General features: G+C 35.5%; 1 protein-coding gene across 3 annotated transcripts in view; it reads left to right on the top strand.

Moving 5' to 3' along the window:
- Positions 1-14,022, top strand: part of LOC132706666 (lachesin-like) — a 358,621-nt gene that overhangs the window by 296,952 nt on the left and 47,647 nt on the right. For all 3 annotated transcript variants that reach the window (XM_060678141.1, XM_060678142.1, XM_060678140.1), the window contains exons 5-7: positions 3,282-3,452; positions 6,655-6,783; positions 13,363-13,501. In XM_060678141.1, the coding sequence (XP_060534124.1) occupies positions 3,282-3,452; positions 6,655-6,783; positions 13,363-13,501 (439 nt within the window). The remainder of the gene's footprint in view (positions 1-3,281; positions 3,453-6,654; positions 6,784-13,362; positions 13,502-14,022) is intronic.

Here is a 14,022-nt window from a genome sequence, read left to right as displayed (position 1 = left end):
GGTCGCTTATAGAATTCTATAGGTTCTTGCATTTTTCTTTGATCTTGAATCACATGGAAAAAGTTTAGTTCTATCGAATGAGGTTTGATGTGCGGTTTCATGATTGTGTTCGACAACTGCGGATGAGTTTATTTGTCATGGCTCGTTTGTTTAGAACTATAAAACTTTCTCTACCCGACTCACTGAACCCAGAATTAAAACACCTTAGATCTGCTCATCTGTCTAATAATTTCCACATTAGAGATATTAAGAGTTCCATCACAAAATACACTTCTTTATACAAAGACACACCTTTCAAAGACAATAAGTCCGAAAGCAACCCCACACTTGCCATCAAATCATCATCAAAAGTTCTTAAGCAATGTAACATCAAAATCAGATTTGCCACTTGTTCAAAAATCTTCGATCCGTCAAAGACAAAATTCCGTTTGCCAGGAGTTTACAGCATTGCATGAATAGGTGGCAAAGAATACACTGGAAAGACAGGACAGGAAGAATATCAACTAGGCTCAAAGAACATGAAGGAGCCTTAAGACTTCTACAAATAAACTTATCCGCAATTAGAGAACCGAACATTAGTCAATAAGATTTTATTCGATATAACTTAAATTCTTGGATGTAAGAAATTCTCCTAGCAAATAATAATTCGAGAATCTATCTAACAATCGAGATAATGTTCATGCCTCTACTTTAGCTCCAAGTTTGATTTATAAAGAATCGGCGCAAGAGGAATCCAGGAAATTTGTAACTATTGGGATCGATAATAAAAAAAGGAGACACTTATCGGTCAACATAAATAAAAACGCAATGATCGCAAAATCTAATTAATTAGGAATCATGTTTTGTTTTTTGTATATATCACTTTAAAATAATAAATATGTGGAGCCAAATGGTTGAATATTATTTTTATATAGTAGTAAATAGAGAAATACTGTTGTCTTAACGTAGCAGAGAATGTTCAGCCATTGATGATGCGTTGATGATTGTGATTCAGCAAACATTTTTCTAGCGTTGCGTCTTACCATAGGATGCCAACAGGCAACCCGGCGGGTATCAATTACTAAGGATGCAGCTGTACTAACTTCCGCGGAAACAGTACTTTATTACCGTTAAACGCATAATTCCTGTAATTTTTTTTATATTATCAATATTAACGGAATATCACAGATAATGTGCATAACTCCGAAAATTGTCAGTTACACATACTAACATTTACGGATATTTAGGCAGCATGCAAATCTGGAATGGCATCTTGCCTTTGGTGTTCTCACATAATAGTTCTGTAATTACTTGTGAATATTGTTTTCTCAATGTTTCCTTATATTGTTTGTTGTAACTGGTAATAAAATTGGTTGGAGTTCATTTTGGGTAATCCTAGCGCTTCCCTAACCTAAACTTAATCCTCTCTTTTTCCGCTAGGGATATCGTCGCGAAAAAATGTTGGATATAAATTTTAAATTTGGTGTGAAATAAAAGTCTCGGTTTTATCCTCCGACAATTGGATAGTAATGGAATGGGAGGTAGTTGACGTAAACTAAATTGATAAAGCTTCCAACGATAATGCGAAATCGTTTCATCTCGTCGCATTATCGTAATTCACCCCAGCCGTCAACGCCATCACTCCCCACCGACGCAACTGTTTTTACGTCATCGTCGTCGTCTTCATAATTACTCCCACACCAAGCTCGACGTGTAAAACCCATGGCTTTGCCAGACTGATAAAAAAACCAAACCCCCTCACCCCTTCTTCACCCGCCTGAGCCAATTAACGTGTTTATCTGAGCGATGTGGATTGCTGGGGGGTGGCGCGAGCGGCGGGGGAGCACCACCGCCACGTCTACCGCAATACAGCCCACGGATCGGGTCCGGGGTGTAATTAGGCTAGTAGCCACCACCCCCCCGCACCCGCGAACGGTCTCTGGCATCAACACTAGATAATGTTAATTTTACCCCGGAGTTACCCCGTGTGGCTTTATTTATCTCCCTAAAAAGGTACCAATTTATCTTATCGCGGTGACAGTTGGGACAGGCGCGACTGTGAACCTCCTTGGCGTTTCGAGGTTGTTTTTTTTTCTCTTTTCGTTATTACTATGGTAGGCCATTTCGATGGGATTTGATGACTTGGTGTATTTGTAACATGTATAGCAAGGTGATAAAAGTGATAAAACCTCAGTAGATATGTAAATGAACTACAGAATGGTGACTCAAAGCATACTTAAGCCACTTTCACTGTTTGGCATTAATTTAATTTCAAAATCATTTCTTCTTTTAACCTAACGTAGACAGTACCACCCGGGTGGGTTTGTTATCCATTCACCAACCCTGAAGATGGTGTGCCAAAGGCCAAAGAGGCAAGATGCGCTGACAGTTTTTGTCCACACTGTCAAGGAATTTTTACACGATTAATTTTCCTGAAACCGATCCAGTTTCTAAATGAAATACCAATAATGAAAAAAAATTAAGTTCTATATACCCAGAAATACCCACTACCAAAAAATGTAAAACAAAAAATAAGAAATTGATAAATAAATAGAGTCGTTTATGTCTTTAGTAAAATGGTCGTTGCTTTTCATGTAATTCGGCAGCTGACATTCATTTATTATTATCTTTTGGGATTTGGTTAGTTTGGGACTTACTAAAAAACATTTTTAGGTCTTTTTTTATAGCCTCTCCGATAAATCAAGTTATTATTTTGTAAGACTTGCTAAATTACGTAATGTAACTTACTATGGTATTTTTTTAACGTAAAATATCTCAAAAATTAAAAATCGGAACATTGCTTCCGGTACAACATTCTAAAGAAAAATTTGTAAAGAATAACAATAAAACAAATTTAATACCAAGTTTATGATATATTTTGAAAACTGATTGCTTGACTACTTGACACTTGCACTTGAACTAGCGGATTCATTCTAAAAAATACTAAACAAGTATCCTTAATAAGTACTAAATAATAAGTCCCCTTAGAAGTTTTGAGGAATAAAAAACTTTTTCAAATGCATGCTTTTGAGAATCAACAGACAAATCATGATTAGGTTTTCATATTTCTTCTCTCAAAAATAGAGCTCGCAACATCATTACCCATTTTCCGATATCTATGCTAGAAATAGCGGGTAGCTACAGTGTAGCTCAAATTGGAATAAAGCATCTTCTGCTGTCAAGAATAAAGAAAAATGTCAACATAACTATGGCTTTTAAGGGCACCGAGGGCAAAAAAATTACGCTTTCTTATCCGAGCAGTGTTTTGTAATTTTAAAACGAAATTTTCTTCGAATTTTTAGTTCCGCCGGACATAATCAATGACGACACAAGTGGGGACCTCTCCGTGGCCGAAGGTGAAAACGCAACCCTTTGGTGCAAAGCTACCGGTCACCCGCTGCCGCGTATCACCTGGAGGAGGGAGGACGGTCAGCCGATCACACTAAGAAAAGGTCTAAGGGAATATACTAGAGGTAAGCAGTTTTCAGATTCTTTGATTCTTGATATTGGATTCTTGACGTACAAAAAATGTTAAAAATTGTCTTCTTAAAGCTGTTAAAGCGCTACTACAAAAAAAACTGACCCACGCCACTGTACAGGGTACACTTTTTGAAGAAGATAGAGAAAAACTAACATCCGGAGCTTGAATTTAAAAAAAAATATATTTCAAAATATCCCTGCAACTTTTTCGTTTTGTAAAATGTTTACAAAGCAACGTTTTACGGAGAATTAAACGGCTTAAAAATAACATTTTTTAAACTAATGTTTTTTATTAGCTATCAACGGAAAATTGGATTTTTTTATATGGAACACACAAAATATTTTACCCCTACTAAAAATACAGCACGGATGAAATTTTGGTCGAGATTTCTCGGAAAAAATAGAAATTTTAATCTTGTTGGTTAGTTAAGATTCTGGTTTATGTGAGATATTGGTCGTGGTACAAAATATCGACAAAAGTCGACGTACTTGTCTAAGGTCGTATTTTCATAGTTTGAATAAAACCCGAGCAAAATATTAAGTAATAAAATTTTATAAAGTAAGCTTTTAATGTACCTTTACATCTACAATCTTAACTCTCGTTTGATTTGAATAAAGCACCAACTGAAAACTATTTGGGCTAATAAGCGGGAAAATCGCTTGCTTCGCGGTATCGAAAACTTTCTAATTCTCAAATTAAAACATTTGCATATAAATTTGATAGATTTAATTAATTCGCTGCCGTCCTACAAGTCGATAATAAAAAAGACTATTAAAAGAGCCTTATAAAACGGGGGCCCCGAATTCATTAAAAAGTTTAGAAGGTAATTAAAAATAATAGAATATCTTATTGCGACGCGACCGCGACAACGGGCAACTTTTTAACTGCATTTTTCCGTTGCGCCTTTTTTTTGAGTAGCCTCGCAAACGCTAATTTTCTGCTACCGACCATTTAGCACTGCACCCCCGATGATTATGTACCGAGGAGGCTCAACCTTTTGCACATCACTTTAAAAAAAAACGAACTTTTACAGTATCAAAAAATTTGAAGTATTAATGCCCTTCTCTTCGAAACTTTGGATTTTTTCGATATATCATTACGTTTAGGTATTTTTTTAAACAATATTCTTTATGAATGACATTCACGAATATTTTACCAACTACCTTTTTGTTTGCTTCTTCTTCTTCCAGCCCGTCCCCTTTTCTAAATGCGTCTTTGTCTCTTACAACGTGAAACAGCTCTCCTACATTCATCTGACTCCAGTCTCTGATGTTTCTTAGCCAGGATTTCTTCCATCTTCCTATGCCTTTTCTTCCATTTTTAGAATATGGCCTATTTTTCGTCGTATGATTGTAATTATTAATTTCCTTTCTTGTCCTATTCTTCTTAACACTTCCTGAATCTAGCTGTCCAAGGTATTTTTAAGGTTCTGCGATACAGCCACATTTCAAAAGACGCGTTTCTTGATGACGTGAGCCTTGAGAGTCCAAGTTTCTACTCCGTACAGTAGTTGTGAGCACACGTAGCACTCCATAAACTTTAATCTTAGTTTAAGGCATAGATTTTTGGCGCTAAATAGTACTTAAATCTTAAGAAAGACTGCCTCACAATTTCAATTCTGATTCATGATCTTGGTCTAGGTTAGGTTTTCGTTTTATCATCAGCTGAACTTTTCGAGACAATCATGAATTTAGTTTTTACGGTATTTATTGTTAGTCCCATTTTATTGCTTTCGTTATTGACCAGTAACCAACCAGTAATTGTAGATCTTCCACGGATTCAGCCATTATTGCTGTATCGTCCGCAACTATTAACAATCTCACTTACTATTTTAATACCTTCTTCTCTTTCCCAAAGAGCCCGATGAAATACTATAGATATAATATAGATAGATACATATTGAAGAGTGCCGGTGAAACAGGTGAAAGTACACACACCTGCCTAATACCGCGCTGGATAGGCATTATTTTTGTTTCCGTTTCGTTTATTTTCAGAGTGGCTGTTTAGTTCCAGTATATCTTTTTGATGAGCGCTATATCATTGTAATCGAGCTGAATGTTCTTCAGTACATCTATGAGTTTCGTATGTTGGACTCTATCAAAAACTTTTTGATAGTCTATTAAGCATATGTAAACAGTTTTATTGTATTCGCGAGTTTTTTGGAGGAGAACTCTCATTGCGAATAAGGCTTCTCTGATTCCCATGCCTTCTCTGAAGCCAAACTGTGAATTATCTAATTGTTCTTGGCATTTTGTGGATATTCTATTTTGGATTATTTTCAATAAGACTTTTAAGGGGTGGCACATGAGACTTATGAGTCTATAGTCGTTTCCTGATTTCGGGTTGTTCATTTTAGGTAAAGGTGTAAATGGTGATGTTAACCATTCTGGCGGGATGTTTTTTGAGGTATTGTTTTGTTAAGTATGTTGGTGAGTGTGATTATATTTTCATCGTTCAGTGATTTCAGAAGTTCAGTTTGTATGTCATCTCGACCTGAATTTTTTTTGGTTTTATATTTTTTGACTTATAGTGTTTGACTTCAGAGGTTGGTATCTTTAAGACTTCGCGTTGTTCATCTTCCTTTGTTCTGTCTGTACAATTGATTCTATTGTCCTGATATACCTCTTCTACTACTTTTCCTTTTCCCAATATTTTTTTATATCATTTTCTTCCAAAACTATATTTTTTTGATTGTCTCTCGTTCCACAGGGATTTTTTTTCTTGTCGTTTCTTTTATTTTCTTGTGCAAACCGAATGTATCATTCTTCTGAAATTCTTCAATTTCTGTGCGTTGTTTCTTCTTCTAGCCGACTTTGGCCTTTTTTGTTTGCTGATAACCTCAAAATGAACTGTATAATTAAGTCTTCTATAACAAAACTGCAGTAATCTTCTTTACTGATGTAATAGAAATATCATGGCTCTCCACTCTTTTTATCAATTTTTTATCAAGCCTTTCAGATGCTTGGGTTCATTAGAAGAAGTACGCAAGACCCTTTATGATGCACATTATGGTCCTCTTCTGGTTTTATAATTATAATGACGCTAGGCTAAATGTAAGGCCTATTTCAGTGCTCCATAAGTGGAGACCTTATAACCTCCTACACAGGCTTCTTGTTTTCATTTTCTTGCAAAAACGTAAAAAGCATTATTGAAAATTAAAAAATATTCAAATAATTTTTGCTTTTCCGTTCCAGTCGAAGCCTACAACGGGACGAATCTCCATTTTTGGAAACTAGAGAGGAGACAGATGGGAGCTTACCTCTGTATCGCTAGCAATGACGTCCCTCCAGCTGTCAGCAAAAGGATTGCACTCAACGTTAACTGTAAGTGAACTATACTCGTTTCGATTGAACTGACCAGACTGATTCGGGAAGAAAGAATTTTCAGGTATCAGTCAGTAACCACCGAATTTCAAAAATACGGCAAGGCAAGGATGTACGGTATTAGGGAAACGGATGGTCTTTGAAATTTGAACATTTTTTTTTTAATATTTCAGCAATCGGAGGGCACGTATCAATTATACAGTACCACTTAAAAACTGTACACCATTGTGAATTGCTTGTTTAAGGATCGATTTTGATTTTTTTTTTATTGGAAAGATGCACTTTAAACCTTATTTTGCTTGTTGCTTCAACATAAAGTTATGACCAACTGGGACTATTTATCGAAAAATGAGCAAAACAAGATTTAATATGACGACAAACGACCATAATAAGTTTTGTCTAAGTCAGTTGAAATATTTTTGTACAATTAATAAAAAACCGATTGTTTCTATACACCTTGACATCCCCTATCTCCAAAACGAATTAAGTTGGGACACGTGCTTACACGAGAATGCAGTCATATTCTTGGCTGATAAAGATGCGCTTAAAATCTTTGTACTAAAATCTGTACGCGGTACATAAAATAAACCCCACCCCATAAGCGGATAGTTAAATTAACGCATTTATTTAGGTAAAAAAGTAAGGATCCCTGTTGTCGGGTCCCATGTGGTAAAATTCGCTCCAAAATTTAGGTCTTTAGATATTATAATTGTGACTACTATGACTCTATCCATTCAATTGTTTTCTTCCACACCATTCCATTCCGCCATTAGACTTATATGCCTCTTAAGTAGGCAGTGGCCCATCATTACACCTGCACCTGCACACCTGCCGTTATTCTTACGTCCTTTCTGTTGTAGCAGGTTTGCTGTGCATTTGACCGATGAACTGCTGAGAAATTCCTTGGATTGTCTTTGCTCTGGCATGTCTCTCCACCATTTCCAGGATTCTCTTTTCATCCATTTTTTTGATGGCTGATTTTGCAAAAGATTTAGCCAACCCACAAAATATTTCTGCTCCAATAATGCGCCTTTACCATGACAGCATCACTTTATTCTGATTTGCTAGCTCGTTTAATGCGTTATAACAATCCAAAACTAACTTCGATATTTGCTGGATTGCATAGCTCCATTAGCTAACATCTTAAACGAGAGACAATGCGCACAACTGTTCGAATGGAATTTGCCATGAAAGTTCTCCTTACAAGCACTCGGTCCTCGGCGAGACGATTGTCGGATTGCCGAGCTATAAATTAGCGCGACAATGTGAAGGGGTGTAAAAATTTCTCGCCATACGCGGCACTAATAAGAGCGTAAAACCGACGGGATATCGGGAGTCAATAAAATTTTTACCGTCTAGGGTCGTAAAACCCCCTTCGAGTGCCTCGTTAAGTCCGGGCGTCGAGAGGATCGTCCGCCAGCAGGGACCTTTGCTTGTCTGGAGAAGAATATTGAATAAAATTTCTTCCAATCGGTTTACGGTTAATGTTCGGATACACTTGACGCGAGTTTTTTTTTTTCGTTTATACAGGATAGCGCAAGTTATCTCCATATGGAAAACTTTTTTAATATTAATTTTAGAAGAGAAAAGAAGTATTCTTCATAAATACTTCTCAATGTTTTAAAATACAAAGACACAGTAGTATTCAAAGTTTATCAAAAATATTTTACTCAAACCTTCAAATTCGAAAATTCATCTCCGTGTAATGACGTCACTCGTTGAGCTTTGATGGGGAACGATATCATTATACATTATGTCATTAAATATAACTATTATAAAAAACAAAGGAATTGTATCATGCGTTCAATTTATCTTGATAACATTTGAATTAGCTGTAACTTTTTTGTTTTTAGAAATATCATGGTCAAAAAAAGCAAAATGTAGGGTTAGTAGTCAGTCTTTTTCCAAGTGACGTATAAAACCAAACACTATCAATTTTCTGACATAAAAGCCTACGTCATATTTTTTTAAATGGAACACCTTGTATATTATATGTGTTTAATAGAATATCTTATTTCGATTACAGTGATGTAACGTACTTTATATCTTAAATAAAAATATGTCTATGTTTGACATGTCAGTAAACAACGTTGATGATCATTGTCCAAGTCATTATTGTTAAAACGGTTTTTGGCATCCGTGAAAGGAGTGATATGCTTCAAGTATACTTTCTGAATAATAAAACTCCAACCGCTGCTCGTCGTCAGTATATTCGACTTTATTCAGAGCACCGAGCTCCTTCAAAACAGATATTTCCAAGGCTGGCAAAGAAATTTGCAGAAATTGGTAACGTATTATATGCTAAAAAGGTATGCACGAATCATAATGTTTTAAATGAGTATATGAAGAGACAGTTATTTCTGGGGGTCAATCCACTCAGTTTTAAAAGAATATAAATATCAACTCACAAACTAAGTGCAGGACAATGTCAAGGCAAAGTTTTGTTTGGATTATTTAAATATACGTAAAGAGAATAATAATTTTTTGAACAACATTTTATGGACTGACTAAAGTTCGTTCACTACAAGAAAGGGTTGTAATAGACAAAATACGCGATATTGGTCTTTACTTATTCCTAGACAAATACACAAAACCCAGAGGTACCCCAGAGGTACCAATCAATTAATGTATGATGTGGTGTCATATTGTGGGTCCTATATTTATAGATCAAAAGTTAATTGGAGATCATTATTTGCAACTCTCAGAGCACCAAACAGAAGCAAGACCCTCCTCACAATGTTGTGCAAGTTAAAAAAATTCGTAACATGGAATATCGCAGTGGTTGGATAGGGAACGGCGGAACTATTGGGGACACATAAAAAATCACGTGCGCAGAACTTTTAGTAATAATGTTGTGAAACTTCAGCAAATGATTTCAGAGGCAATCAATCAGTTAAGAGACAATCCAGAAACGTTACTAAATGCAGAACATCATACAATTAGGGTGTATGATAAATGTGTTCAGAAAATGGTGGTCCCAATATTTAGAATAGTTAACGAATTCTTTACTTTAGTGTGTCTTGTCATTTTTAGTGTTTTTGTTCTACTTTAATTTGTAAATAATTATTGTTGTTGCAGTCCATCACGGCACTCTCGAGTAGACTAAAATATACAGTATGCTACATCATTGTATGTATAAAATATGATGTAGGTTTAGATGTTGGAAAATTGATATTGTTTTGTTTTATTTGTTGTTTTATAACTTGCCTACTAACCCTACATTTTATTTTTTTGTTTACCTTGGTATCTCTAAAAACAAAAAAATTATAGCCAATTAAAGTGTTATCAAGATAAATTGAACGGACGGTGCATGACTCTGTTATAACATTTTTACCATACACATTTTCGAATGCAACTAAAGGTTTTTTATTTTTTTTTTTTCAAATTTTGCTTAACTTGCCTAAATAATACCAACAATTATAGTGTCATTTGGTTTCAATTTGCGCCTCATTCGAAGTTTTTTTCAATTACTAAGTTTTACATATAAATGAGCTACCAAATAATAGTATATTATGCAACAAGTGCAGTAAACGGCATTTGACTCACGAGTTTATTTGACACGAGCGCAGCGAGTGTTTAATAAGCGAGTGACTTAAAAAGTTTACCGAACGTGTTGCTTACTATACTTTTTCTACGCCCATTAGTTTTTGGGTACATTTTCCCAAACAACACGAACACATTCACTGACATGCCCCTTAGAACTGACAAACTTCAAATTCAAGGCGTGGAAAATATATCCGAAATCATCCGATTGCTCCCGAACTCGTGCGGTAAAATCCCAGAAATGTCCGAACCCCTGGGAAATAAAACTGACCTGATAAAGTGATTCTTCTCGCACGCTAGATCGGTAGGTAACTAGGTATTTTACAGACGGGAGTAGAAAAATAGACTTATTTACACAGTTTTATATTAACATAGTAAAGAATATTTTCAACCATTAGCCCAAGATTTTATGGTCATAAAAGCTTAAATTGATCCTTTAACCTGGTGAAATGACGGTTCCGGCAAGTTTTGGTTTAATTCGTCTATATTCGTAAACCGTTTGGATGGTTTTCTTCGTATTTCATATTGTCTATCAAAAGTCAAAGTTCTTTATCTCAAGGAACGTACTCAGGAACCGACCATCCAGATTACTCGATTTGTAGCCCTTGAAATTTTCACTCGAGGGTTGCTTAGTGTATCCTAGGTTTTTGCAAACTAAAGACGAATTGAATTCTGTTTACTAATCCTTTACTTTGATTGTGTATTTATTGTTTTTCATTGATTGTTTGGCTTTTAAGATTTAAGTTTTTTTCAGATTTAAATTCGTGTTATGTGAATTTTTGAAATGACACTCTTGCGTTTCAGTTTACTATCAGGCGAGAAATCATTCTAAATATAATTAAAAATAATGAAGATATCTTAACCCAAAGGAAAAATTAAATAGTATACCGGATATTTCATTTAAAATAACGAGAGACATTGTAATTACCTTCGTTGCATACAACTATTGAATTTTAAATTTTTCGTTAATATAAATGGATCCCGCAGTACTGTGCTACTCTGTATATAACGTTTATTATAGAGAGAGGTTCTAGCGTTAAAGTAAAACTACAATGCATTCTGCAAGCGTAAGGTATGAGGCGCCATTTAAAACAACATCGATCAAACTGTACTCGCTAAATGCGCCATCCAATTTTGCGAAACTTCCCTGAAGATGGGAGGAATGTTGTGGAATCGGCAAATTGCATAAAACCCCTTCGAGGTACGCTGGGAAAAATATTCGGTGTTTAGTTTCTTGTCAGTACGCGAAAAATAACTCTCAAAGTGATGTGGAGCAAAAAAAACACAATAAGTACTTAACTCTGATTCGCGGAGGCACTTGCATTAGATTAGGCACTCGTATAAGTCATACATATAGATTTAATTACGACTTACAAATCTTATGGATTCCTCCTGCATCGCTTGTTGATGAATCCTGCTGGATTCTTCAGAGCTTGGCTGAAACTGGATCGCATTCTACTCTGCACCTGATTATATATTGTATGAACGGGTGGTGCTGGGGGGGAAAGACCTGAGTCGCGGTTAAGATTTTTGGGAGACTATTATTAGTTACTAACTCAATGGCAAAACGTATATAGGGCTATACAGAGTTTAAATGGCTAGGAAAATCTAATAGGGATTCTTGGCCATGAGGCCAAATAACAAAAGTATCATCAACGTAGCGTTTCCCTAATGTTGGTTTTAGATGGAAGGTGTCTAAGGCACCATTAATATATTCGCCATGACTGATCATTATAGCTGTTCAGTACGTTTATTCAAAAATTTTACTGTTGCAAGACAGACAACCGTTTTCCAATTAAAATGAAAAGATTTGGTTGGAATTTTAATGTATCTGAAATAATGTTGAGAGTTTCAGGAATAGGGACTTTGCGAATCTTAGGCAGTTCGTACCAATTTTATAGTCATGAGGCTTTTTAACTGATTCTGATAACGAAGAAGCTTTAATAACAGATTTAGGGCTGCGTTCCAAAGTTGACCATAGTATGCGCCTTTAAGGATATCTTGAATCTTTTCCTGATATTCGTTTGTGCTCATGACCACCGTAGTATTTCCTTTATGTGCTTTTAGAACTACGATGTCTGGATTAGATTTGAGTGATTTTATCTCGACATTTGAAATGTTTTCTTCTTTTGGGATAATACGTGGGGCAAGGACTAAGTTGTATATAGAATTACAGTAGTAGCCTGTGAAAATTTCTTTGAAAAGTTCTAATTATAAGCATGCTAATATTTTTTTTTGTACAACAAAATTGGATTGCATTTGGATCAGATTGAATTTGTTTCCGCAATTTGTAGCAGTTATATATTTTGTTACTTGAGCCTCGCTTCTTTAGCTATTTTTTCGTACATTTTTTTAAAACTTTTTATTTTCAAAAACCCCAGTTGCTTTCAGTATTGTATACATAAATAAAAAAGTAAAGTATCACCATGATCGTAGATCGAACTTTTACAATTTTGCTTAATTCAATAACGAAAATAAAAGTAATATATAGAGCGGAATAATTATTTGATACCCAAATCTGAAATAATTTAGAAACTTCTTACTACATAACAAGGACAAGAACCGTTAGTTTTCCAATCGCGCATGAGTATTCGCCAATCAGATTTATGTTATTATGGATATTTATCAGAGGTAAGTTTGCAATCGCTTCCGCGCACAAAGATAATTCAGAAGGAATAATGGTATGTACGAAAAGCGAGAAAATCGTGGACGCTAGAACACTACCCTGGTGAATACCTGGCTCTAAAGTTTCGAATTGACAAATCAAATTAAAAAATGATTTAATTAACTTTTCTTCCCATGCCGAATCTGTCAATTAACTACGTTCAAGACGGAAAGACGGACGGCAAGCATCGCCTAACCGTTGCCATCGTGGTGCCCTCTACTAGAAAAAATTGGCAATAGTTTACTACTTTCGTTGATATCGAGGCCGGGAATTTTCTCAGTGTATCGTGGGTTATACGACGACTGAATGCCGCGCTTTGGCGCATACTTTTCTTTGAAATGATTTCAATTTATTTTAATTGATGTTTTCAGTCGCGCCGGTGATAAAAGTGCCGAACCAGCTGCTTGGCGCACCCCTCAATACCGACGTGCAACTAGAGTGTTACGTCGAGGCGTTCCCCAACACTATCAATTACTGGATTAAAAACAGGGGCGAGATGCTATTGAACGGGTAAGTTGTTACAGCGGCGGCGGACGCTTCGGTTTTGTTTGTAATTGAAATGTCGGATCTACGGTGAAGTTCCGAGATTAATACAATATTAGCGAGGCGTTTTGAAAGGGCAGACGGGAAGCTTTGAGGTGGAATATTTTTGTAAGCCCAACTCACCGTCGGTTCCTTTTAGCGTTTTGTTATTTTACATTGTTCATGTTTATTTTAATATTATAAATTATATGCAGTATTTCAATTATAACGTACGGGTTTTGCCGTATTTTAATTAGACGTTCTTTGTTTTAGAGAATAATTCATATAGCTTTGCTTTTAACCCCGTATTTCTATAATACCTTTTACAGCTTGTTTTCAGTCAATTAGAAGTAACGCAAAAAAATCTAAATCTCACCCATACCGCCATCTCTAAACGATTTTTTTTTAATTAGCTATATGTCTATGTATAATTTTATTTGGTCTTATGGTTAGCTTCTGGAAAATATATAGCACATAAGAGCTACTTGGAATACAAAGTATTTATGCAA

Source organism: Cylas formicarius, unplaced genomic scaffold (assembly GCF_029955315.1).
Source record: "Cylas formicarius isolate icCylForm1 unplaced genomic scaffold, icCylForm1.1 PGA_scaffold_8__14_contigs__length_24414737, whole genome shotgun sequence".
Classification (NCBI taxonomy): domain Eukaryota; kingdom Metazoa; phylum Arthropoda; class Insecta; order Coleoptera; family Brentidae; genus Cylas; species Cylas formicarius.
The sequence above is the reverse complement of the archived record's forward strand: the minus strand, read 5'-3'. Positions and strand labels throughout refer to the sequence as shown.